This window comes from Artemia franciscana, unplaced genomic scaffold (genome assembly GCF_032884065.1).
Source record: "Artemia franciscana unplaced genomic scaffold, ASM3288406v1 PGA_scaffold_30, whole genome shotgun sequence".
Taxonomy (NCBI): domain Eukaryota; kingdom Metazoa; phylum Arthropoda; class Branchiopoda; order Anostraca; family Artemiidae; genus Artemia; species Artemia franciscana.
In genome coordinates this window covers 911,798-938,630 of record NW_027062662.1, presented here as the reverse complement: position 1 = coordinate 938,630, position 26,833 = coordinate 911,798, and the positions used below count along the sequence as shown (strand labels likewise).

The 26,833-nt window shown below is 35.6% G+C and overlaps 1 protein-coding gene across 1 annotated transcript in view; it reads left to right on the top strand.

The window, feature by feature from the left end:
* LOC136041600 (GTPase Era, mitochondrial-like) overlaps positions 1-26,833 on the top strand; it is a 52,801-nt gene that overhangs the window by 11,433 nt on the left and 14,535 nt on the right. The window contains exons 3-5 of the mRNA XM_065726303.1: positions 12,890-13,064; positions 18,250-18,412; positions 23,057-23,226. Coding sequence (XP_065582375.1) covers positions 12,890-13,064; positions 18,250-18,412; positions 23,057-23,226 — 508 coding nt within the window. The remainder of the gene's footprint in view (positions 1-12,889; positions 13,065-18,249; positions 18,413-23,056; positions 23,227-26,833) is intronic.

The following is a 26,833-nucleotide window of genomic DNA, read 5'->3' as shown; positions in this document are numbered from 1 at the left end:
AGAAAGTGCTCATCGTATAAATTTTAGAAGTTTTGTTTCTATTATAAAATAGAAAATTGAAAGGGTAGTGCCCTTTTTAATAGTCGAAAGTATTTAGAGGGCAACTACCTCCCCCCATGCCTACCATTTCCTCAAACAAATCCAGTCAAAATTTTGAGAAAGCCAGTTCGTTCAACACAGTCGACAGGTCCGGAAATTACGTCTTTGAGGATGAAGTTTATATAGAAGGGTGATCGTATAAACTTCGGATGGGGCTCATTTGATTTGTAATTAACAGCTTTAGTGTCCTCTTTAAGATTCAGAGTGATCGGAGGGTGGATACCCCCCTCCCACACACACACACACGCTTTGTGTTTTCCCCAATTGCATCTGATAGAAATTTTGAGACGGTCATTTGTTGTCGTAGAAACCTCTAAAAAGGCTCATTCGATTGGAAATTGAAGGAGCTAGTGCCCCTTTTAGTGCATCCAATCAAAATTTTGAGATATCCATTTTGTTTAGTGTAGTTAAAAGTCCCGGAAATTTCGTCTTTGAGGATGACAACCCCCCACAGCCCTCAGGGCAAGGATTTTAAATTATGGCCTGTGGGGCATATAACGTTTTTATAGAAAGGGTGGTCTTATAAACCTCAGAGGGTTCTCATTAGATTGGTAGTCAGAAGTTCTAGTACCCTTTTTAAGATTCAAAGTAATCGGAGGACGCATATCCCCACCCACACACGCACACACAGACCTCGTATTTTCCGGAATTGCAACTGATAGAAATTTTGAGATGACCATTTGTTGTCGTAGAAACTTCTAAAAAGGCTAATTTGATTGGAAATTGAAGGAGCTAGTGCCTCTTTTAATACCGTGATCGAAATTGATTAGAAGGCAACTAACTACCCTCTCACGCCCACCATTATCCAAACACATTCAATAAAAATTTTTGAGATAGCTATTTTGTTCAACGTAGTTAAATGGTCCGGAAATTGTGTCTTTGAGGATTGTACCCCACACAGCCCTCAGGACAAGGGTTGTAAGTCAAGCCCTTTGGGCATATTAAGTTTTTACAGAAAGGGTGGTCTTATAAACTTCGGAGGGGGCTCATTGGATTAGTAATCAGAAGTTCTAGGATCATTTTTGAAATTCCAAGTGGTCTGAGGGCGGATACCCCACCCCCACCTTGTATTTTTCTTAAATGTATCTGATAGAAATTTTGAGATGGCCATTTGTTGTCGTAGAAACTTCAACAAAGGATCTTCGATTGGCCTTTTTTAATAGTCAAAAGTGATTTGAGGGCAACAAGTCCCCTCCCCCCATCAATTCCCATGACACTTATAATCAAAATTTTATAAAAAGCTATTTCGTTCAGTATTGTTGAAAGATATGAAAACTATTCCTTTGAGGATGCATCCCCCCACCCCAAGTGCTCAAGCGTTGTAAGTTGTACCCCGAGGGCATGCAATGTATTTATGGAAAGGGTGGTCGTATAAACTCCGGACTGGGCTCTTTGGATTGGAGATCAGATATTCTAGTTCCCGTTTTAAGAGTTAAAGTGATCAGGGGCACACGCCTCCTCCCCCCCCCCCTACGTTGTGTTTTCCACAAATGCATCTGATAAAAATTTCAAGATAGCCATTTGTTCAAAAGTGTCTAAAGATCATATGGTAAGGCCTTTGAGATGAACAGAATCCCCCAGAGTCTGGGGTAAGGCTTGTAAGTTATGTATGAGGGGCATATAAGAGTTATATGGAAGGAGTGGTCGCACGAGCTTTAGAAAAGGCTCATTTGATTTGAAGTTTATAGCTCTAGTTCCTTTTTAAGAGCCAAATATGATGGACAGCAACTAGCCTCCTCCCCCTCCCTGACATCCTCTTTTCCCAGAACGCATTCAATTGAAATTGTGAGATAACCATTTTGCTATCACTAGTCCAAAAATCATATAACAATGTCTTTAGGGTGAACACAATCCCCCAGAGGCCATTGGCAAGGATTGTAAGTTATGCCCGGGGCATATGAGGTTTTTATGGAACGGCTAGTCGGATAAACTATGGATCGGTGGAGTTCATTTGATAGGAAGTTGGAAGTTTTCTGAAAGATCCAGTAAGTATGTCTTTGGGGATGTAAAACCTCCTCACAATCCTCAGGACAAGGGCTTTAAGTAAGGCAATTCGTTCATTGTTTACACATAGTATATGCTATCGAGAAAGGTGTGCATGTTTGAACTTTACTTTTCAAGAAGACGAAGGGTATTCAGGTGAGACTTTCAGAGAATGTTGAGGGAGTGTTGCATTAAATCAAAATACGTTATGTGTATACGGATTGTAAAACGGGTGCAACACAGGAATAATTTAGTAATTTGGAAAATTCAGGGAATAATAATGGAGATCATCAAAAAGGCAATATTTGCATGTTACCAATACTACTACAACTACTATAACCACATCACTCCATTTACAGTATTAGGGGGAAATTTGAACTAAATCAAAAGATGCTATGTAAATTGTCAAAATAGCCTATCTCAAGGATTGATTTGGGTATTAAGTTGGAATTTTCAGAGAATACTGAAAGGGGAAGATCATCTCACCAAAAGGCAATATGTGCACACTACTGCTAGTACTACTGCTACTGCTACATTTACTACTCCTACTACTACTTCTATTGCAAATACTTGTAGGGCTAAGAGCATTGAGATGAAAACTTCAAGAAGTATATGAACATACAGGTTATCAAAAGGTCATATCAGTAATGTCATGGCAATGGCTAATTGTATTAAGTTGAAACTTCCAGGACTTGATGAGAGGGATGTTCAACTGACTGAAAGGGCATATGTTAATGCTACCAATGCTAGTAGTACTACTGCTGTTCAATACTATCACTTGTAATACCAATACTACTACTGTGACTACTATTGCGACTATGCCTAAGGGTCTGAAGGTGAAATTTTCAAGAAATTTTGAGGGGGAGATGAACTTAATCAGAACACGCCTTCTGTGTGCAGGTTGTCAAAAGGACGTAACAGCAATATCTTAGGAACAGTTTGGGGTGTGAAGTTGGAACTAACAGGGCTTGTTGTGAGGGATGTTGAACTAACCAAAAGAAAATATTTGCATCCTAATGCTACTGCTTCTACTCGTACTACTGCAACTGCTACTGTTATTACTACTTCTACTACTACTGCTGCCAATAAAGCTTAGGCTGCTACAATTTTACTGCTACTACTACTACTGTCACAATTAAGGATATTAAGGTGAAAAATCTGGGATGCATAGAATCTGTATAGAATTAATTGGAGACACACTATGCCCACACAGGTTGTCAAGCAGACGCATTAGAAATGATTTAGGAACGATTAATGGTATGTATTAAGTTAAAACTTTCAGCGTGTGTTGAAGGGCATGTTGGAGAAACCAAAGGTGTTACGCGCATACCGCTACTAAATCTGCTACAGCTATTGTTACAGCGCAAGCTAAGGGTATTAAGGTGAAGCTTTAAAGGAATATTTAGGTGTTGAACTACGTCAAAACAAACTATGAGCATGTGGACTTTCAAAAAGTTAGTAAAGCAATATCTGAAGTGCAACGTATATTATTAATTTAGGTATTTAAGGGTAAATTGTGGGGGACCTTGAACTAGCCAGAAGGCACTATATGTACACTTTTAATACTATTAAGTTACAGTTTCTAATAACCCTAAGGGTATTAAGATGAAAGTTTTGAAACTTTTAAAGGAGCCTATTCACTTCAAAATTTAAAGTTCACAGAGTTCAAGACCAGAACATAATTTGGGCTTTACTGAAAACAAAATATATTTTAAATGTTTTCACTTTTCTTACTTTCATAAATAAGAAATTATAAAAAATAAAGAGTAGATATCAGTATACGTCAATTAAACTGACGATCCACGGTCATTTGTTTTGTTTTTTTTTGTTTTTTTTTTTTTTGTTTTGTTTTTTTCAAACAGTTCGTGGTAACGAACTGTAGTAAGGAGCGACCCGGCTCAATAGTAACCAAAACTCTAAAAAATTGAATTTTGATATCAATAGCTACATCAAAAGAATCGCATTTTAATGCTGATTTTAAATATATAAGTTTCATCAAGTTTAGTCTTACCCATCAAAAGTTACGAGCCTGAGAAAATTTGCCCTATTTAGGAAAATAGGGGGAAACACCCCCTAAAAGTCGTAAGATCTTAGCGAAAATGACACCATCAGATTCAGCGTATCAGAGAACCCTACTGTAGAAGATTCAAGCTCCTATATACAAAAATGTGGAATTTTGTATTTTTTGCCAGAAGACAAATCACGGGTGCGTGTTTATTTGTTTGTTTTGTTTTTTTTTTTTTTTTTTTTTTTTTCCCAGGGGTCATCGTATCGACCAAGTGGTCCTAGAATGTCGCAAGAGGGCTCATTTTTACGGAAATGAAAAGTTCTAGTGCCCTTTTTTAGTGACCAAAAAAATTGGAGGGCATCTAGGCCCCCTCCCACGCTCATTTTTTTCCCAAAGTCAACGGATCAAAATTTTGAGGTAGCCATTTTGTTCAGCATAGTTGAAAACCTTAATAACTATGTCTTTGGGGATGACTTACTCCCCAACAATCCCTGGGGGAGGGGCTGCAAGTTACAAACTTTGACCAGTGTTTACATATAGTAATGGTTATTGGGAAGTGTACAGACGTTTTCAGGGGGATTTTATTTTGTTTGGGGGTGGGGCTGAGGAGCGGGGGCTATGCTGGAGGATCTTTTTTTGGAGGAATCTGTCATGGGGGAAGAAAAATTCAATGAAAAGAGCGCAGGATTCTCTAGCATTACTATAAGAAAACAATGAAAAATAAACATGAAAACGTTTTTTCAAATGAAAGGAAGAAGCAGCATTGAAACTTAAAACGAACAGAGATTATTACGCATATGAGGGGTTCTAAAAATACTTTAGCATAAAGAGCGAGGTATTTAGGAGGAGATAAATACCTCGCTCTTTATGCTAAAGTATTTTTAGTAATTTCAACTATTTATTCTACGGCCTTTCTGATTCAGGGGTCATTCTTAAAGAATTGGGACAAAACTTACGATTTAGTGTAAAGAACGAGGTATTAACGAGGGTACAAACCCCCTCATATACATAATAATAATTAAAGAATATAAAAGTTTGTTACGTAAGTTAATTCTAAAGTTACGTATATTTTTTGGTAATAAAAAAATTCGTTAAAATTAAAATTAATAATTGCCTTTTTATGTAACGGAAAAATTGCATGGCAACTAGGCCTCCTTCCCCATCCCATATTTCTCAAAATCGTATGATCAAAACTAAGAGAAAGCCATTTAGCCAAAAAAGGAATTAATATGCAAATTTCATTTGAATAGTTTACGTGTGGAGAGTCAAAATCAAACATGAATTAATTCAAAAACGTTCAGAAATTACATAAAAAAAACTAGTTTTTTTAACTGAAAGTAAGGAGCGACATTAAAACTTAAAACGAACAGAAATTACTCCGTATATGAAATAGATTGTTCCCTCCGCAATCCCTCGCTCTTTACGCTAAAGTTTGACTCTTTGCCACAATTCTGCTTTTTAAAACAATTAAAAGCTTTAGCGTAAAGAGCGAGGGATTGCGGAGGGGACAACCCATTTCATATACGGAGTAATTTCTGTTCGTTTTAAGTTTTAATGTCGCTCCTTACTTTCAGTTAAAAAAACTTGTTTTTTTTATGTAATTTCAGTAAAGCACAAAACTATGTTCCGGTCTTGAGAAGGCATGTAATTTATCAGCCCTACTCATGTTAATTTTTGCTCGTTTTGAGTCTGACTCGCATATTTATTGTAATTTCTGTTCGTTTTGAGTTTCATTTCTTTATTGATAGTGATCTGTGGTAGTTTTGCGCTTGTAGGATTATTTGACTGTATTTCTGCTTATTCTTGCCTTAATGGAGTTCTTTACTTTTTTGTTGAAAAACTTGTTTTGGGGAAAAAGTTTTTTTAAATTAATAGCAATCAAGAAACAGCATTTTGTCTATAATCGTTTAATTACAGCAACTTGTTCTTATGGGCTACCACTGATACTTCTTAAAAAGAGATTGTTTATGTATAATAAAGCATGTTTTGTTTATAATTGAATTTTAATAATAAAGAAGAGGCTTTAAATGCTAGACGACATGTCCGAGTAAACTTGTCCGTGTAAACCAAGTAAATTAATAGCAATCAAGAAACAGCATTTTCTCTATAATCATTTAATTACAGCAACTTGTTCTAATGGGCTACCACTGATACTTCTTAAAGAGGGATTATTAGCATATCTTGTTTATAATTGAGTTTTAATAATAAAGAAGAGGCTTTAAATGTTAGACGACATGTCTGAGTAAACTTTAAATAAAATTTACCTCTCCAAGCAGAGCCAAGTGTCCACTATCTTATATACGAACTGCATTTGGGCTTTTTAAACCAAAAAATTTATCTAAATAATAAATCTAAATGATTTAGAACGGTCATTTATGCGATTAATATGGGTATGTCGACCTGCCCTAGTTTTAATAGCTTGACTTGTGCTGCCTACTAGCAGCGGAAACTGTCTTTAAAATGTTGTGGGTAAGTCCAGGTAAATCATTTCAAGAAAAGAGTAAGAATTCTGCTATGTGTATCGAGATTGTCTAAAGGGGCATCTGCAATATCCATTTATCTCAAAAAATAAATTATTAAAACAAATTATCTTGCTTGTTGCTGTGCGTCAAGGCTCTTCAGGAAGAAATGTGGCTATGTCACGTTAACTTATGCCAAGAAATTGAGGAGCCCACCATTATCCAAACACATTCAATAAAAATTTTTGAGATAGCTATTTTGTTCAACGTAGTTAAATGGTCCGGAAATTGTGTCTTTGAGGATTGTACCCCACACAGCCCTCAGGACAAGGGTTGTAAGTCAAGCCCTTTGGGCATATTAAGTTTTTACAGAAAGGGTGGTCTTATAAACTTCGGAGGGGGCTCATTGGATTAGTAATCAGAAGTTCTAGGATCATTTTTGAAATTCCAAGTGGTCTGAGGGCGGATACCCCACCCCCACCTTGTATTTTTCTTAAATGTATCTGATAGAAATTTTGAGATGGCCATTTGTTGTCGTAGAAACTTCAACAAAGGATCTTCGATTGGCCTTTTTTAATAGTCAAAAGTGATTTGAGGGCAACAAGCCCCCTCCCCCCATCAATTCCCATGACACTTATAATCAAAATTTTATAAAAGCTATTTCGTTCAGCGTTGTTGAAAGATATGAAAACTATTCCTTTGAGGATGCATCCCCCCACCCCAAGTGCTCAAGCGTTGTAAGTTGTACCCCGAGGGCATGCAATGTATTTATGGAAAGGGTGGTCGTATAAACTCTGGACTGGGCTCTTTGGATTGGAGATCAGATATTCTAGTTCCCGTTTTAAGAGTTAAAGTGATCAGGGGCACACGCCTCCTCCCCCCCCCCCTACGTTGTGTTTTCCACAAATGCATCTGATAAAAATTTCAAGATAGCCATTTGTTCAAAAGTGTCTAAAGATCATATGGTAAGGCCTTTGAGGTAAACAGAATCCCCCAGAGTCTGGGGTAAGGCTTGTAAGTTATGTATGAGGGGCATATAAGAGTTTTATGGAAGGAGTGGTCGCACGAGCTTTAGAAAAGGCTCATTTGATTTGAAGTTTATAGCTCTAGTTCCTTTTTAAGAGCCAAATATGATGGACAGCAACTAGCCTCCTCCCCCTCCCTGACATCCTCATTTCCCAAAACGCATTCAATTGAAATTGTGAGATAACCATTTTGCTATCACTAGTCCAAAAATCATATAACAATGTCTTTAGGGTGAACACAATCCCCCAGAGTCCATTGGCAAGGATTGTAAGTTATGCCCGGGGCATATGAGGTTTTTATGGAACGGCTAGTCGGATAAACTATGGATCGGTGGAGTTCATTTGATAGGAAGTTGGAAGTTTTCTGAAAGATCCAGTAAGTATGTCTTTGGGGATGTAAAACCTCCTCATAATCCTCAGGACAAGGGCTTTAAGTTAGGCAATTCGTTCATTGTTGACACATAGTATATGCTATCGAGAAAGGTATGCATGTTTGAACTTTACTTTTCAAGAAGACGAAGGGTATTCAGGTGAGACTTTCAGAGAATGTTGAGGGAGTGTTGCATTAAATCAAAATACGTTATGTGTATACGGATTGTAAAACGGGTGCAACACAGGAATAACTTAGTAATTTGGAAAATTCAGGGAATAATAATGGAGATCATCAAAAAGGCAATATTTGCATATTACCAATACTACTACAACTACTATAACCACATCACTCCATTTACAGTATTAGGGGGAAATTTGAACTAAATCAAAAGATGCTATGTAAATTGTCAAAATAGCCTATCGCAAGGACTGATTTGGGTATTAAGTTGGAATTTTCAGAGAATACTGAAAGGGGAAGATCATCTCACCAAAAGGCAATATGTGCACACTACTGCTAGTACTACTGCTACTGCTACATTTACTACTCCTACTACTACTTCTATTGCAAATACTTGTAGGGCTAAGAGCATTGAGATGAAAACTTCAAGAAGTATATGAACATACAGGTTATCAAAAGGTCATATCAGTAATGTCATGGCAATGGCTAATTGTATTAAGTTGAAACTTCCAGGACCTGATGAGAGGGATGTTCAACTGACTGAAAGGGAATATGTTAATGCTACCAATGCTAGTAGTACTACTGCTGTTCAATACTATCACTAGTAATACCAATACTACTACTGTGACTACTATTGCGACTATGCCTAAGGGTCTGAAGGTGAAATTTTCAAGAAATTTTGAGGGGGAGATGAACTTAATCAGAACACGCCTTCTGTGTGCAGGTTGTCAAAAGGACGTAACAGCAATATCTTAGGAACAGTTTGGGGTGTGAAGTTGGAACTAACAGGGCTTGTTGTGAGGGATGTTGAACTAACCAAAAGAAAATATTTGCATCCTAATGCTACTGCTTCTACTCGTACTACTGCAACTGTTACTGTTATTACTACTTCTACTACTACTGCTGCCAATAAATCTTAGGCTGCTACAATTTTACTGCTACTACTACTGCTGTCACAATTAAGGATATTAAGGTGAAAAATCTGGGATGCATAGAATCTGTATAGAACTAATTGGAGACACACTATGCCCACACAGGTTGTCAAGCAGACGCATTAGAAATGATTTAGGAACGATTAATGGTATGTATTAAGTTAAAACTTTCAGCGTGTGTTGAAGGGCATGTTGGAGAAACCAAAGGTGTTACGCGCATACCGCTACTAAATCTGCTACAGCTATTGTTACAGCGCAAGCTAAGGGTATTAAGGTGAAGCTTTAAAGGAATATTTAGGTGTTGAACTACGTCAAAACAAACTATGAGCATGTGGACTTTCAAAAAGTTAGTAAAGCAATATCTGAAGTGCAACGTATATTATTAATTTAGGTATTTAAGGGTAAATTGTGGGGGACCTTGAACTAGCCAGAAGGCACTATATGTACACTTTTAATACTATTAAGTTACAGTTTCTAATAACCCTAAGGGTATTAAGATGAAAGTTTTGAAACTTTTAAAGGAGCCTATTCACTTCAAAATTTAAAGTTCACAGAGTTCAAGACCAGAACATAATTTGGGCTTTACTGAAAACAAAATATATTTTAAATGTTTTCACTTTTCTTACTTTCATAAATAAGAAATTATAAAAAATAAAGAGTAGATATCAGTATACGTCAATTAAACTGACGATCCACGGTCATTTGTTTTGTTTTTTTTTTTGTTTTTTTTTTTTTTTGTTTTGTTTTTTTCAAACAGTTCGTGGTAACGAACTGTAGTAAGGAGCGACCCGGCTCAATAGTAACCAAAACTCTAAAAAATTGAATTTTGATATCAATAGCTACATCAAAAGAATCGCATTTTAATGCTGATTTTAAATATATAAGTTTCATCAAGTTTAGTCTTACCCATCAAAAGTTACGAGCCTGAGAAAATTTGCCCTATTTAGGAAAATAGGGGGAAACACCCCCTAAAAGTCGTAAGATCTTAGCGAAAATGACACCATCAGATTCAGCGTATCAGAGAACCCTACTGTAGAAGTTTCAAGCTCCTATATACAAAAATGTGGAATTTTGTATTTTTTGCCAGAAGACAAATCACGGGTGCGTGTTTATTTGTTTTTTTGTTTGTTTTTTTTCTTTTCCCCAGGGGTCATCGTATCGACCAAGTGGTCCTAGAATGTCGCAAGAGGGCTCATTTTAACGGAAATGAAAAGTTCTAGTGCCCTTTTTAAGTGACCAAAAAAATTGGAGGGCATCTAGGCCCCCTCCCACGCTCATTTTTTTCCCAAAGTCAACGGATCAAAATTTTGAGGTAGCCATTTTGTTCAGCATAGTTGAAAACCTTAATAACTATGTCTTTGGGGATGACTTACTCCCCAACAATCCCTGGGGGAGGGGCTGCAAGTTACAAACTTTGACCAGTGTTTACATATAGTAATGGTTATTGGGAAGTGTACAGACGTTTTCAGGGGGATTTTATTTTGTTTGGGGGTGGGGCTGAGGAGAGGGGGCTATGTTGGAGGATCTTTTTTTGGAGGAATCTGTCATGGGGGAAGAAAAATTCAATGAAAAGAGCGCAGGATTCTCTAGCATTACTATAAGAAAACAATGAAAAATAAACATGAAAACGTTTTTTCAAATGAAAGGAAGAAGCAGCATTGAAACTTAAAACGAACAGAGATTATTACGCATATGAGGGGTTCTAAAAATACTTTAGCATAAAGAGCGAGGTATTTAGGAGGAGATAAATACCTCGCTCTTTATGCTAAAGTATTTTTAGTAATTTCAACTATTTATTCTACGGCCTTTCTGATTCAGGGGTCATTCTTAAAGAATTGGGACAAAACTTACGATTTAGTGTAAAGAACGAGGTATTAACGAGGGTACAAACCCCCTCATATACATAATAATAATTAAAGAATATAAAAGTTTGTTACGTAAGTTAATTCTAAAGTTACGTATATTTTTTGGTAATAAAAAAATTCGTTAAAATTAAAATTAATAATTGCCTTTTTATGTAACGGAAAAATTGCATGGCAACTAGGCCTCCTTCCCCATCCCATATTTCTCAAAATCGTATGATCAAAACTAAGAGAAAGCCATTTAGCCAAAAAAGGAATTAATATGCAAATTTCATTTGAATAGTTTACGTGTGGAGAGTCAAAATCAAACATGAATTAATTCAAAAACGTTCAGAAATTACATAAAAAAAACTAGTTTTTTTAACTGAAAGTAAGGAGCGACATTAAAACTTAAAACGAACAGAAATTACTCCGTATATGAAATAGATTGTTCCCTCCGCAATCCCTCGCTCTTTACGCTAAAGTTTGACTCTTTGCCACAATTCTGCTTTTTAAAACAATTAAAAGCTTTAGCGTAAAGAGCGAGGGATTGCGGAGGGGACAACCCATTTCATATACGGAGTAATTTCTGTTCGTTTTAAGTTTTAATGTCGCTCCTTACTTTCAGTTAAAAAAACTTGTTTTTTTTATGTAATTTCAGTAAAGCACAAAACTATGTTCCGGTCTTGAGAAGGCATGTAATTTATCAGCCCTACTCATGTTAATTTTTGCTCGTTTTGAGTCTGACTCGCATATTTATTGTAATTTCTGTTCGTTTTGAGTTTCATTTCTTTATTGATAGTGATCTGTGGTAGTTTTGCGCTTGTAGGATTATTTGACTGTATTTCTGCTTATTCTTGCCTTAATGGAGTTCTTTACTTTTTTGTTGAAAAACTTGTTTTGGGGAAAAAGTTTTTTTAAATTAATAGCAATCAAGAAACAGCATTTTGTCTATAATCGTTTAATTACAGCAACTTGTTCTTATGGGCTACCACTGATACTTCTTAAAAAGAGATTGTTTATGTATAATAAAGCATGTTTTGTTTATAATTGAATTTTAATAATAAAGAAGAGGCTTTAAATGCTAGACGACATGTCCGAGTAAACTTGTCCGTGTAAACCAAGTAAATTAATAGCAATCAAGAAACAGCATTTTCTCTATAATCATTTAATTACAGCAACTTGTTCTAATGGGCTACCACTGATACTTCTTAAAGAGGGATTATTAGCATATCTTGTTTATAATTGAGTTTTAATAATAAAGAAGAGGCTTTAAATGTTAGACGACATGTCTGAGTAAACTTTAAATAAAATTTACCTCTCCAAGCAGAGCCAAGTGTCCACTTTCTTATATACGAACTGCATTGGGGCTTTTTAAACCAAAAAATTTATCTAAATAATAAATCTAAATAATTTAGAACGGTCATTTATGCGATTAATATGGGTATGTCGACCTGCCCTAGTTTTAATAGCTTGACTTGTGCTGCCTACTAGCAGCGGAAACTGTCTTTAAAATGTTGTGGGTAAGTCCAGGTAAATCATTTCAAGAAAAGAGTAAGAATTCTGCTATGTGTATCGAGATTGTCTAAAGGGGCATCTGCAATATCCATTTATCTCAAAAAATAAATTATTAAAACAAATTATCTTGCTTGTTGCTGTGCGTCAAGGCTCTTCAGGAAGAAATGTGGCTATGTCACATTAACTTATGCAAAGAAATTGAGGAGGGATGTGTCGACAGATTTTCATACGAAGTAAAACTATGCGACTTTAAGCTACGCCTAACCTAATGGAACTTGGTGGGAGGGAAATAATGTCAAAGGCACGGATATTGAAAAGACTGAAAAAGATTGTTTTTATTTATTCGGCTTTAAAAGCCCGAAAAAATAGTAACTGTCCAAAATTTTTCATCATTTTATATGTACACTCTTGTACACCTTGTACACCTTGCACTCTTGTACTTTCTTGTACACCTAATTGTTCGTCCTCTTGTAGGCATAAATTGGAAAAGTCCTTGCTTGTAGACCCAGAAAATTCATTGATTGATTCTAATTTGCTTCTGTATGTACACGATGTGAGTTGCAAGAGAACTAGATGGAAAATAGACCCGAAAGTTTTGAAGCTTTTATACAAATATCAAGAAAAAGAGGCCGTTCTTGTTTTGAATAAGGTTAGTTCATAAACTATTATTACGAATGTGTCAAACAGGTCAGGTTTTGATGGTGAGAGGTAAGGTGTATGTCTGAAAATGGCTATTTGTAGTCAAGCATTCCAGGACGTTCTGCCATATGCCATATGACGTTCTGCCATAACTAAAGAAAATATAGGCTATACCCTTGGAATGATTGAGTATCAAAGACACATAAAATGTGTATCTTTTGGGTGCTTAATTTTTCAAGTTTTTACTTCCAGTCAGGACCTTTCATGAATTATAATTTTTTTTGTATATCTCTATTTGGCATACCATGCTATAGCTTAAATTGCCATTTTCTAAGAGTACATCCATCACCCTCCAAAGAGCTATCTCAAATAGTGCTGGCATTTGCCCAGATAATATGACAAACTCTCGGAAACACAGTATGGTCGGATTGCCACCCCTTCGTCCCTTGCACTCAGCATTTGAAAGAAGATGCCTCTCCACTTTAAATGATCTACCTGAAACTTCGTCTGTTGCTTCCTTGAAAAGGGGGTTCAACGAATGTAATTCTGGGGAAAAGAACAGGGCAAAAACTGACTAGTGTCATCAGACTGGAAGTTCTAAGCAGCCTAGCACAATGAAAGCTCTTACAGAAATGTAACTTCAAAGCTAGTTTAACGCAAAGGATAAAAAAAATAAAATAATAGGCTGCGCAGTAGTGCTGCCTAAATAAAGAGCGTTGTGGGTAAAATGCATTAATTTTTATTTATTTTTTTACTTGGGCACTTTGTATAGAAGGAGTTACCGTAGAAATCTTGAAAAGGGATTATTCGAGTAGAAATTGAAAGGGCTATCGCCTTTTTTAATAGTTGGAAGTAATTAGAGGGCAACAAACCCCCCACCTCACACACACACACCTATCATTTCCCTATACATTCAGTCATAATTTTGAGATAATTATTTTATTCAGTGTAACTGAAAGGTCCGCAAAATGTCCTTGGGTATGACAACCCCTCCTGAGCCCTCATGGCAAAGGTTTTAACTTATTCCCTTGTGGTATATAGGGTTTTTGTTGAAAGGGTAGTTGTATAAACCTCGAAAGGGGTTCATTCGATTGGAAACTGAATTTTCAGATAGTTATTTGTTAGATAATAGTCCAGAGATCACATAACAAGGCCCTTGGGGTTGAAACTACCCCATAGAGTCTTGGGGAAAGGATTTTAAGTTATGCCCTGGAAACATCAAGGGTCAAACGGAGGAGTTTGACTCTTTCTCTCAACTCTACTTTTCAAAACAGTAAAAAACTTTAGGGTAAAGAGCGGGGCGTTAATGAGGGAGCAGCCCCTTTCATATACGACGTTATTTCTGCTCGTTTTAAGTCCTAATGTCGCTCCTTTCTTTCAGTTAAAAAACTTGTTTTTTTTTAATTTCTGAACGTTTTTGAATTAATGCATATTTTGATTTTGGCTCTCCGCAGATGAATAATAAACGAAATTTGCATATTTATTTTATTGGCTAAAAGGCTTTCTCATAGTTTTGATCAAATGATTTTGAGAAAAAAGGAGCGAGGGAGGAGGCCTAGTTGCCCTCCAATTTTTTGGTTACTTAAAAAGGCAACTAGAACTTTTTTCGAATTTTTTCGAACGTTTTTATTAGTAAAATATATGCGTAATTTACAAATTAGCTTACGTAACGAACTTCTGTATTTGCATGTTTGTATTATGTATATGAAGGAGTTCACCCCCACGTCAGTACCTCGCTCTTTACACTAAAGCTTTAATTTTGTCCCAATTCCTTAAAAATGACCCCTGAATCACAAAGGCCGTAGAATAAATAGTTGAAATTACTAAAAATACTTTAGCGTAAAGAGCAAGGTATAAGGAGGAGGTGAACCCCTCATATGAGTAATAATTTTTGTTTGTTTTAAATTTTAACGCTGCTCCTTACTTTCAGTTGAAAAAACCTTTCATATTTATTTTTTCATTGTTTTTTTTTAATAATGCTAGAAAATCCTGCGCTCCCTTCGTGGAAAGTTCTCCCAACATATCCTCCTCTTCTCAACCCCTCCCCCCAACCAAAAAAAAACCTCATGAAACCGTCTGTACACTTCCCAATAACCATCACTATATGTAAGCACTGGTCAAAGTTTGTAACTTGTAGCCCCTCCCACGGGGACTGTGGGGAAGTAAGTCGTCCCCAAAGACATAGTTATAAGGTTTTTCGGCTATGTTGAACAAAATGTCTATCACAGAATTTTGATCTGGTGACTTTAGGAAAATAATCAGCGTGGGAGGGGGCCTAGGTGCCCTCCAATTTTTTGGTTACTTAAAAGGGGAACTAGAACTTTTCATTTCCGTTAGAATGAGCCCTCTCGCAATATTTTAGGACCACTGGATCGATACGATCACCCCTGGGGAAAAAACAAAACAACAAAAACAAACAAACAAATGAACACGCATCCGTGATCTGCCTTCTGGCAGAAAATACAAAATTCTACATTTTTATAGATAGGAGCTTGAAACTTCTACAACAGGGTTATCTGATACGCTCAATCTGATGGTGTGATTTTCGTTAAGATTCTATGACTTTTAGGGGGTGTTTCCCCCTATATTCTAAAATAAGGCAAATTTTCTCAGGCAGTTAGATTTTAGGCAAATTTTCTCAGACAAACTTTTGATGGGGAAAACTAAACTTGATGAAACTTATATATTTAAAATCAGCATTAAAATGCAATTCTTTTGATGTAGCTATTGGTATCAAAATTTTTGTTTTTTAGAGTTTTGGTTACTATTGAGCCGGGTCGCTCCTTAGTTAGTTACCACGAACTGTTTGAAAAAAGATTGGAGGACAAGCACTCCTTTTCCCAAGTCCATTCATTTTCCAAACATCCTGTCAAAATTCTGAGACAGTCATTTTGCTGGCCATACTAGAAGGTCCAGCAACTATGTCTCTAAGGGTATTGTGCATCTTCCCCCCCCCCCCCCCATAACTATGCAATTTGTCCGTTATGTCTCAAAACTAAATCAAAAGGTATTGTGTGTATAAGACACTTCGGCAATACAGCCTATCGAGAACGACTGGGGGTATTATATTGAAATTTTGGGGTTACTACTATTAATACTTCTGCTTTTTCAATTAAAAAAAAAAATAAAAAGAGTGAAAGTGTATCCAGTTACAAAAGAGAATTTATAGAATATTTCGGGAATGATATTAAGTTTTATTTTTTCAGATCAACTGGATGAGATATAAAAAATTAAAATATACTATTTGAGTGTGGTTCAAAAATTGTCTAAAAAGTTTCTCCAACATACAAATAGCAATTCAAACTATGGAATCTTATAGAAAAAAATCGAAAAAAATATTAAAATAAATTCCATGAAAAATACTATGTTAATGCATACTATTAATACAATGAACAATGGTAATAAAAAATTAATACAATGGTAATAAAAAACCAACAGATATTAATTTTAAAAACTATTTCTGCAAAACTAGTTTTTCAATGAACAGTAAAGAGCCCCATTAAGCCAAAAATGAGCAAAAATAAAGTCAAGTAATCTTTCAAGGGTAAAACTACCACAAATCACAATCAAGAAGTAAATGGAGCTAAAAACGAAATGAAATTGCAATAAACAGCCGAGTCAAACTGAAAACGAGCAAACATTAACATGAGCAGGGCTGATAACCCCCATGTCTTCTCAAGACTAGAAAATAATTTACGCTTTACTAAAACCAAATACATTTTTAAGGTTTCCACTTTTTTACTTTAATATTTAAACTGTAAGGAATAAATATTAGTGTATGTTAATTAAACTGACGATCATTTTTTTTCCAGTAAATCCCAAAGTATTTTCTAGTCTTTAGAAGGCATGGGGGTTATTAGCCCTGCTGAAAGTTGTTAAGCCAAAGTAGCCTGCCATAACAAGAAACAACAAAGAGAGGTAAAACTCAATAAAAAGACAACAAACGGGACTGCGGCCAGTAAAAAGACTAAAACAACGTAGATATTTCGCCAGTATATAAACTAGGCGTCCTCAGCACAAGACAAACAAAGATAAAAAGAAAAAACACTAAACTAAAAACAAATAAAACCACCACCAATATTAATAAATACAATTGTCACAACTGATCCACGTAGAGAACAGAAGCTATTAGGGTTACTTCAATGAGAACATCAAAGATACTGAGGAAAAAATTATAAAAATTGAAACCAAGTTAATTATTCTGTTGCGAAATAATTCTCTTATTGAAGCAACTCTTTTTGGTCGAGTAGGTAATCCAGTCCCCTGGTTTTATGTAAATTCTTAATTTCCTTATTGACTATTGGTTCATTTTTCAAAAGACAATCATAAATTGGGTCAATATTTAAATTTTCCGTGCCCCTATTTATTGAAAGATTAGCAAATATATGTTTTTCAGTTTCTATAGCCTTCCTCGCCCACTGAGAAAAACCCCTATAGTTAGAAATAGTCGTGGTTTCATCAAATTATACAAAATTTGACAAAACGCAAATTATACAAAACACAATGTTTGAAGTCTATTTAACTATTTCCGATGTGTTATAGTTAATTTTATTTTTATGATTCTTTGCTTTGAACTAACTTCGATGTTATATTTTTGTAAAAACCTTTCATTGCGCAAGCCCGCTTCAAACTTCCAGCCTGATATGACACTAGTGGAATTCCGCCCATTTTTTTTCTCTAGAATTAGAGAAAAATTAGTTTTTTCTCGGTGAACCTCGTTTTCAAGGAATCAACTGACGAGTTTTCAGGGAGATCACTTAAAGCGGAGAGGGGTCGTATTTAAAATACTAAGTGTGGAGGATGGAAGGGTGGCAATCCGACTCTACTGTATTTCTGAGGTCTTTGGAGGGTGATGGATGTACTTGTAGAAACTAGCCATTGAAACCAGTACTCCAGCTGGAATAATGCAAGTAGGGTTTTAAGAGCCCCTGCAATAGTGGGTTATCCATGTTAGGTAATAGGTCTAACGCAAAACCTGGTCTTCAGTTTTAACACTGTATCTTCCAAATTTACCAATTAATTTTCTTGGTCTTATGTTTTCATTGTTATAAAACATTGGTATTAAAAATATTGGAATTATTCGTAACAAATATTATTAAATTTTCTGCTTAAAGCACTTTTCTTAACCAAGATAGAATGTGGTAAACTTGTTTTTTGAATTTATTGAGATGCTTTCTTTTATTCTCGAATTCAAGATCGATTTGATACGAGACAAACTGCGGATTTTGGATTTAACCGATGAATTGACGGAAGGTGTTGTTGGTGGAATTGAGTCAAACAAATCAACCAGACTAACACTAAAAAGAAAGAAGAGAAGTGAAGTAGATAAAGAAGAGCTGTTCAAGAAAATGGAAGATGGTAATTCCGGTTCAACCTAATAGATTTTTATTAATCCATCAGTGTATTTTACTAGTATAGTTATGTGTTTTTGGTGTTGTTGGTGGAATTCAGTTAAATAAATCAACTAGACTAACACTAAAAAGAAAGAAGAGAAAAGAAATTGATAAAGAAGAACTATTCAAGAGAATGGAAGATGGTAATTCCGGTTTAAACAAATAGGTTTTTATTAATCCATCAGTCTATTTTACTAAGATAGGTATAAAATGATTAAGACGTTAAGAGTTAACTTGAGTTAATACCAGACTAACACTAAAAAGAAAGAAGAGAAGTGAAGTAAATAAAGAAGAGCTGTTCAAGAGAATGGAAGATGGTAATTCTGGTTCCACCTAATTGATTTTATTAATCCATCAGTGTATTTTACTAGTATATTTATGTGTTTTTGGTGTTGTTGGTGGAATTGAGTCAAATAAATCAATTAAACTAATACTAGAAAGAAAGAAGATAAATGAAATTGATAGAGAAGAGCTATTCAAGAGAATGGAAGATGGTAATTCCGGTTTAACCAAATAGGTTTTTATTAATCCATCAGTGTATTCTACTAAGATAGTTATAAAATGATTAAGACGCTAACAGTTAACCTCCCCGAAACTATTGTGTTGAGGTTGAAGAAAAACAGAACTAAAACTTCTCAGAAAGAGACTAAAAACTAATTCAATCATTTATATGATTTATCCATACTCTTTCATAATCTTAATAACACACTTTTATCTGCAGGGGATTGGTATGCCAGAAATTTACTTTCTTTAAATGAGAAGAAGTGTCAATATATGCTGTTTTCTCGATCTGGTTCTCAGAAAACTGAACAGTTTTCTCTTTATCTAAATGATAGGGTACTAAAACGTGTGGATAAATTTAAATATCTTGGAATTATTTTGGATGAAAATCTGTCTTTCCGTGAACACGTGAAAACAATGTCTCTAAAAATCTCGCGAAATGTCGGGATTCTTTCTCGTTTACGCCATGTTTTCCCAAGGAATATTTTAAAGACAATATACTTTTCTTTTGTTAATCCATATTTTCTTTATTGTGTTTCTGTTTGGGCATCTACTTTTCCTTCAACGTTTCAACCTCTTCAAACCCTACAAAATAAAGCCCTTAGATTAATGTTTAATGTTAATAATAGATCCTCAGTTAGCCATCTTTATGGATCTTCTGGTTTCCTCTCTGTTCATCAACATCATTTTATTGCCATTTCTAATATTTGCCACAATTACGTTTTTGGACAACTTTCACTAAATTTCCAAAGATTATTCCCGACAAATTCACAATTCCACAATTACCCAACATCTCGTAGTTCTGATTTCTCTTTTGAAATTAGGGCAACGGTGCGATCGGGATTTAGTTTGTGTCATATTGGTCCAAAAGTTTGGAATTTAATCCCAATAGTTGTGAGAAATTGTAATGATAGAAATAAATTTCTAAAGTTATTAAGAAATCATGTTTCTAGTCTCCCATAATGTTTTCCGTTGTGAGTGTTGAAGTTTGATTTCCGAAAGAAGTGCAAATTAGTTTAAGCCGAAGTAATGACGGTTTTTTCTTTTGTTTGTGTTTATTTTTTATTTTATTTTTTGGTGATATACCACGCGCTTAAGTATGCCATTAGGCATTTGCGCTGTTTGTTTAAATTGTTTAATTCTTGTTGTAAATAAACATGTATCTATCTATCTATCTATCTAAATGACTAATAATAATTAAAGTGTTCATTTAAACAATTAAAATCAATTGAGTTAAAATATTAAATAACCAAATATTTAAATTATTAAAATTAATAAATAGTTAAATGATAAAAACTCATTATAATTTAAATAACATCATTTAAAAAGTAAATGATTTGAAGCTCACTAGAAATAAAGGGGTGAAAAACATCATGCTAATGCAACATTTGATTATTTTTTTTTTTGGATTGATTTGATCTTTATTTAAGTAATTATTATTTATTTGTTGCAGAGAATTATTTATTACATTTATAAAAATATCACAAGGAAAGAAATCTTCTACAAAGCGAAAAATACTCTGATTTTTTTTTCGTTTCACTGGATATCTTGTTTGTGATTAACCCCATCCACTTGAAATTCTATAGAAAAACTATAATTGCCAATTTACCGGTAAAACTTATTCGCGTGCCGATCTATGGTCTCCGTTGTGTAGGTGCCAATCTCCTAATTCTCTGCCTTCGGCCGGGAGTGCTATGCGTGGTTGACGGTAAATATCCGATGTTTTCGGTGCTTTCCTTCCATATTTCTCCACGTAACCATTTAAATCGGGGTTGACTTGGCTGAGCTTTCATGGTCACATTAAAGACCCGTATTCAAGCAAATAATATGTGACGCCAGGATTCGAGCCTCTGCTCTTAGGATTGCGAGTGTAGCAGGACAACCACTCGGCTAGTATGATTCAGTTAGCTCCTAGCAGCCAGACCATAATTTGCAATTTACTGAAAACAAATTGTATTTTGCTCATTTCCTCTTTTACAATTATATTAAGGGGAATGCATACTTTCATCTGTTCTTTCGAGCAATCGTGATTATTATAGTGATTTCATTTTTTTTCATTCATATTTTGATAAATAAAAACTATTCTATTCAACATACATATTGTTTTAAATAAAACTCATATGACATTGAAGTTAAATAACATCATGCTAAGAGACCATTTGTTTATTTTGTATGGATTGGTTTGATCATTATTTATGTATATATTTTTTATTTGTTGCTGTGAATTATTTATTACATTTTTTAAAGACACCACAAGGAAAGAAATCTTCTGCCAAGAAGGAAATAATCTGATAGTTCTTCTGTTGTTTTCGTGTCACCTAATATCTTGTTTGTGATTATCACTAATCTATTTTTTAATATTATTATTATTTTGGAAATATTTTCTAATCGAAATTTTTTAGAAAAGTAAACAGTCCTATTCTAAGATGAGCAGCAATAAAATCCTATAATAATTCCAAATTAAAACAAACAGATATTACTATCAATAAGTAAATGAAGCCCGAAAAAAGTAGAAATCAAAATGTATAATCACATCAAACTAAAAGTTAAGCAGTTAGAATACTGAACTATTCTAACTTCTCTAGAATAGTTCAGTATAGAATAGTTCTCTCTAGTTCTGCTCTAGAATAGTTCAGCTCTAGAATGTGTTCAGCTCTGTTCTAGAATGAACTAGAATGAATAGTTCTGCTTTAGAATAGTTCAGTTCTAGAATGTTCTAGATAATAGTTCTAGAATATGTTTCATTTAATTTGAGCAGTAGCTCCATTTAAAGATATTTCTGAATGAATTGATCAAACTACAAAAGACCTCCTGCTTAAAAAGGTGTTTTAATTATCACCAGGTCGGTCGGAAAGCAGCTTAGTGAAAATGCAGATCTCATCTTTCGTAAGTGCTCTGCTCGTGCTCATATCTTGTGCTCCAAGTCTGTGTTCTGTATTACTTGCAAGGCTTTGGTCACACTTGTTACTGCGGTAAGCGTCCAGTCAATTTAGATTGTTAAAAGAAGAAATTGTAAGGTACCCACCAGGGATCACTACTAAACACTACCGAGATGTGAGATTTGTTTTATGGAGGCATTTCTGATTCATATTCGTTTAGAGTTTCTGCTTCCCATAGTTTCATTTGGAGATCCTTTGCTCCCCCAGAAACCACAACTTCAAATACTATCAAGGTTTTGATAAGCCCCTATCTGAGTGGAAAACACATTTTTAAATGGATTCCCAGCATAGGTCTAATTTTAGGGTTTGTATATGAATATTAAATTGATGAATTTCTATTTTTTACCCTAAGTCTCACTACGTCATTACGATGCAAGCACAATAACAGCAGTTGCCGAGCTTAAAAGGAATGCTACGGTTGGTATTTGTACACGATCTGCATGTTATCGACGCAACTCCTTTGATCATTTCATACCTAGGGCTGCTGACGCAGATGATTATTGATGCTTTTGCAGTCCCGTCGTCTTTTCGCATAGGTGATTATAGGTGATACTCCTATTATCCTTCATCGTTCGGTCTTTTGCCTTTTAACAATCTAATTAACATTCTGGTAACTTTTTCAGTTGCTTTTTGTTGATGAATTAATGCAGAAATGTAGCATCCCACCGAACCAGTTTGGTCGAACCAAACTGGTCGAACTTAGTCGAAAACTGGTCGAACCAGTTTCGTTTTCAGAATAAAAAAGAGTGCTGATTTACTTAGTTTTGAAGTTAAGTTGAAGTAGCCCGAGAAAATCTCGTTCTAGCAATTAAAAACCCATAAAGAAGCATCTTCTTGTGGGCGGTTGGTGAGTGTGGGACCGGATTACAAGAGCGGACAATTTAAGTAATTTTGGTCTTTTTTTTCTTCTTTTAATTTATTATTCTCTAATTTTTATTAATATCTCTTTTTCTTATTGTTCTTTATTTGTGTTTATTTCACTGATGATTTGTATAGTTGTATAATTTAGTAATTGTGTACTGATTGCGTTTTTCAAGCACATTTGTGCTTTGTTTGTAACCGGTCGCCAAGCCGGCATGAATCATTTTTTAATTAAGGTTTTGAATCCTAAAAAAAAACGTAAATAAATGAATCACATGTAGTTTAATTTTTTTTTTCCTTTTTTGCAGAAAAGGAGAAGAGTGTGGCTGGGATAAAGCGACTTGAAGAGGCTGTTGATCATAAAAATTTATCAGATGATGAACTTTTTGAAAGAGTAAAAGATCTGAAGGGGTGGCGAAATTTTTCATCGGTTTTTATGGTGTCAGCTCTAGAAGATGATGGTGTTGATGATCTTCGAGTAAGTACATCAAGATGGCTAAAATTTTTGAATAAGTAAAATCAAGAAAATCAGTGAATAAAATTCTAAGAGCATCTGGAGTGAGCAATTAGTTTTCAAAAATTCTTGGAAAAGAGCATGAATGCTATGTACTATTAAAGCTGATTTTACCTTATTTTTCACCATGGGAAGCTGGATTTTCTTGGGCAATTAGTTTTTCAAGCTCATTGGTAACCTCAATTCATTTAGAGTATGATTCCCACTTCCTTGGTGATCCCAGTTTTGACTTTCAAGTGAGGTTCAGGAATAACAAAATTTGTCTTCTTTGAAGGGGTTAGGGTTAAATTAGGCAATCACTGTGTCAATTCACTTGGAAATATGTCTTAAGTGGGGAGGGGGAAAATTGTTTTATTTCGTTGTCTGGAAGGTATGTGTATGTGTAACGAAGCGAAAAAAAATATGATCTTTTAATTTTAACCAGGAAGAAGGGTGGGGAGTTTAAATGTGAAAAAAATATTTTCACGCCACCAGATTTTCTGTTTTATTTACACAATAATTTTCATATTGTTTTTTTGCCATAGTTGTACATGGGCCAGTTCATAGGAGGGGGGTAGGGACATAGAAAGTCTTTTATAGGAAGGGGTCTGGGGGTAAGAATTTGAAAAAATGTATATTTTTAGGTTATCAGTCTTTCAGTTCACACATAATTTCGTTTGGTCATCATTTAATATTTCTTTTATTTAGGTATATGTATGCTCTATTTAGGTATATGTCTTCTAAGGGAAGGACTACAGGTCCTTCCCTTAGAAGAGTAGGAGGAGGAGGATATAGCACATAGGATATCTTGTTTGAGATTGAATAAGTGCAGACATCAATCCACTGTGCTTGTGAACAGGGTTTATAACAATATCTCGTTTTTAACTTCACCTAATCTGTAGATATTTCGCTTTTTGTAAAATATACTTGTTCGCTTTGTCTAAAATATACCTAATTTAAGAGTTTTCAAATTTCTTACCAGTGATGAATTAGGGGAGGTGTTTATGTGACTAGGGCACCACAGGAAGGAGGTACCAACTTTATGTTAACGTTTACACCGGTTAATTTTGATTATTTGTAAATTTTTGGTCTTAAGAATAGCAATAGCATTTTAAATGCTATGTCGCTTGGTAGAAAGTGTCCAACCCCTTCTTAGAACGTGTTATGGGTCAAGTAGGTGATTAATCGTAATTCCTCACCCCCATCCCCTACTTTCTAATCCTTAGGTGCTGGTGAACCCATTTCTGGCTTTTAAGAGAGGTTGAGGAACCATAAAAATTTTCTTCTTGTATGGGGCTATAGGTCAATTAGGTGATTAATTTTTCAGTTCATTGGTAAATTGCACTCAGTGAGAGTTAGATTCCCTCCTCCTCCATCCCCCATTTTGTCTTTCTTAGGTGTTGGTGAACCGGTTTCTGGCCTTGAAGAGAGGTTGAAGAATCTCAAAATTGCTCTTCTTGATTTGGGTTAAGGGTCAATTAGCGATTGGATTTTCAGTTCATTGATAAGTTAAACTCAGTGACAGTTTGATTCCCCCCCTTCCCCCGCTTCTCCTCTCTAGGTGCTGGTGAACCCATTTCTGACCTTTAAGAGAAGTTTGAAGGCAGTTGGAAGGTGGTATGGGTCAATTAGGGGATCAGCTCTTTAGTTTATTCACAATTTTGATTAATTTTCGGAGGGGGGGAATTCTAGAATTGTTTGTTTTGTCGTCCACAAAGTGTGGGAAGTTAAAATTAAAAAAAAGTATACTTTTAAGCCATCAATTTTTTGCTTTTATTGATTTTTTTTTCAGCCATAATTATTATTCTCATTTAGGCCTAGTTACATACTGTTCCTTGTCTTAAGCTTGGGTGTATCATAGAATTTTCCATTAAATACGAGGGGTGGGAAGTTAACATTTACAAAAAAAAATATTGTTCTACGCCACCAGTTTGTTAGTTTCATTTAAATTTCTTTTCAACTACTGTTGTTCTTTGTCCTTTAGGGTGTTTCTTATACGAAGGCGGTGTTGGTTCAAATTAAAAAAAAAAAAACCAAACACTGATAGACCTCTAGACTGTTGGCCTGTCAGTGCAATTGACAGTGCCAAAAAAAAACTGGTGGCACCACTGTTTACATTTGTCCATATTTTTATTTGTTTTGAATTTCCTTTAGGCATAAGTTTACTCATTCCGAGGGCCTTAAATACAGGCAGAGGAGGAAGAAGGCCCCTTAAATGTACACTCAGTAGGGACTACCGGCGTGTGGGCGCGTCCCGTCAGTTACACACCTTCTCCCAGCAATGGGTTAAGTTGCATTGTGATGCAGAACACAATCGCGGGACAATCCTTTATAGGACTGTAGCAGGGTGTAAAATACAGACAAAGGTTTCGGCAAAGGGCTGCCTCAGCCCCTTCGGGGCACCCGCAGGACTAGGGACCTTGCGGTCAACTCTATTCCAAAGAAAGATCAATGGACCTTAGACCTAGAAAAATAGTGAATACAGCTACGGCCTTCCCAGTAATCGTTGATGGGAGTTTCAAGAAGTAAGCAAACCCACCATGCTGCGGCGTTCCCGGGAAGTGACACGACTTCGAATATGGCGACGATGTCGAAAAATCAACAAGCCATGTCCTGGGGAAAATCATAGCGATAAAGCAAGCAAAATCAAGAATAACCATTAGTTGTGGGAACGTCAGATCTGTTAAACAAGAAGCTTTGCAAGCTCTCCTTGTCCATAAGATGGAGAAGTACAATATTGACGTTCTGTGCGTTTCTGAGATCAGAACGTCCGGTTCTGGCTCTATAGTAATCACAGCGCCTGAAACGTTACAAAGGCTGTAATTTTTCCACTCTGGAGTAAACGATAACTCGGGACTCAATGGCGTTAGTTTCATTATGAACCAAAGAACCGGAAACGCACTTCTTGAGTGGGATGCTGTTTCTCCCCGACTGGCTAGGATTAGGCTTAAAGGAAGCCCTACAGACGTATCCATTTTCTCCACATACGCATCTACTCGTGATGCCACAGTTACCGCTAAGGATGAAGTATATTCGGATTTGCAACAACTGTCCACCTCAGTTGTTGTACGACACTACATGATTATTACAGGGGACTTCAACGCGAGAGTTGGTCTGTCTGATACCCTCACACAAGTCATTGGAAAGTTTGGATTGGGGCATACATGTAAAAATGGGCATAGGCTGATAAACTATGCCTTGATAAATCATCTCGTTGTCACCAAAACTGTATTTCAGTACAAGCCATCTGCTGACCTGGCATTCCAAGGACGGTGTTACTAAGGCCCAAATTGACTTCATTCTTGTCCGCCAACGTTGGAGAAGCTCAGTAATAGACTCCCGCTCTTATAACGGTGCAGACACAGGCTCAAAATCAGGGTCCACTCACAAACTAGTCCTTGCAAAAAATTTACTTTGTCTTGCATCTAGGAAAAAGAACAAACCGAAAGCCCGAATTGACATTGGTAAGCTGCAAGATAAAGAAGTTCAGCAAACTCTAAACAATGAGCTAACAAACCGTTTTGATGCCCTAAATTTGAATGAGGAGGAAAACCCTCGACCCTGAGTAAAGATGGGAGACCTTCAAAACAGT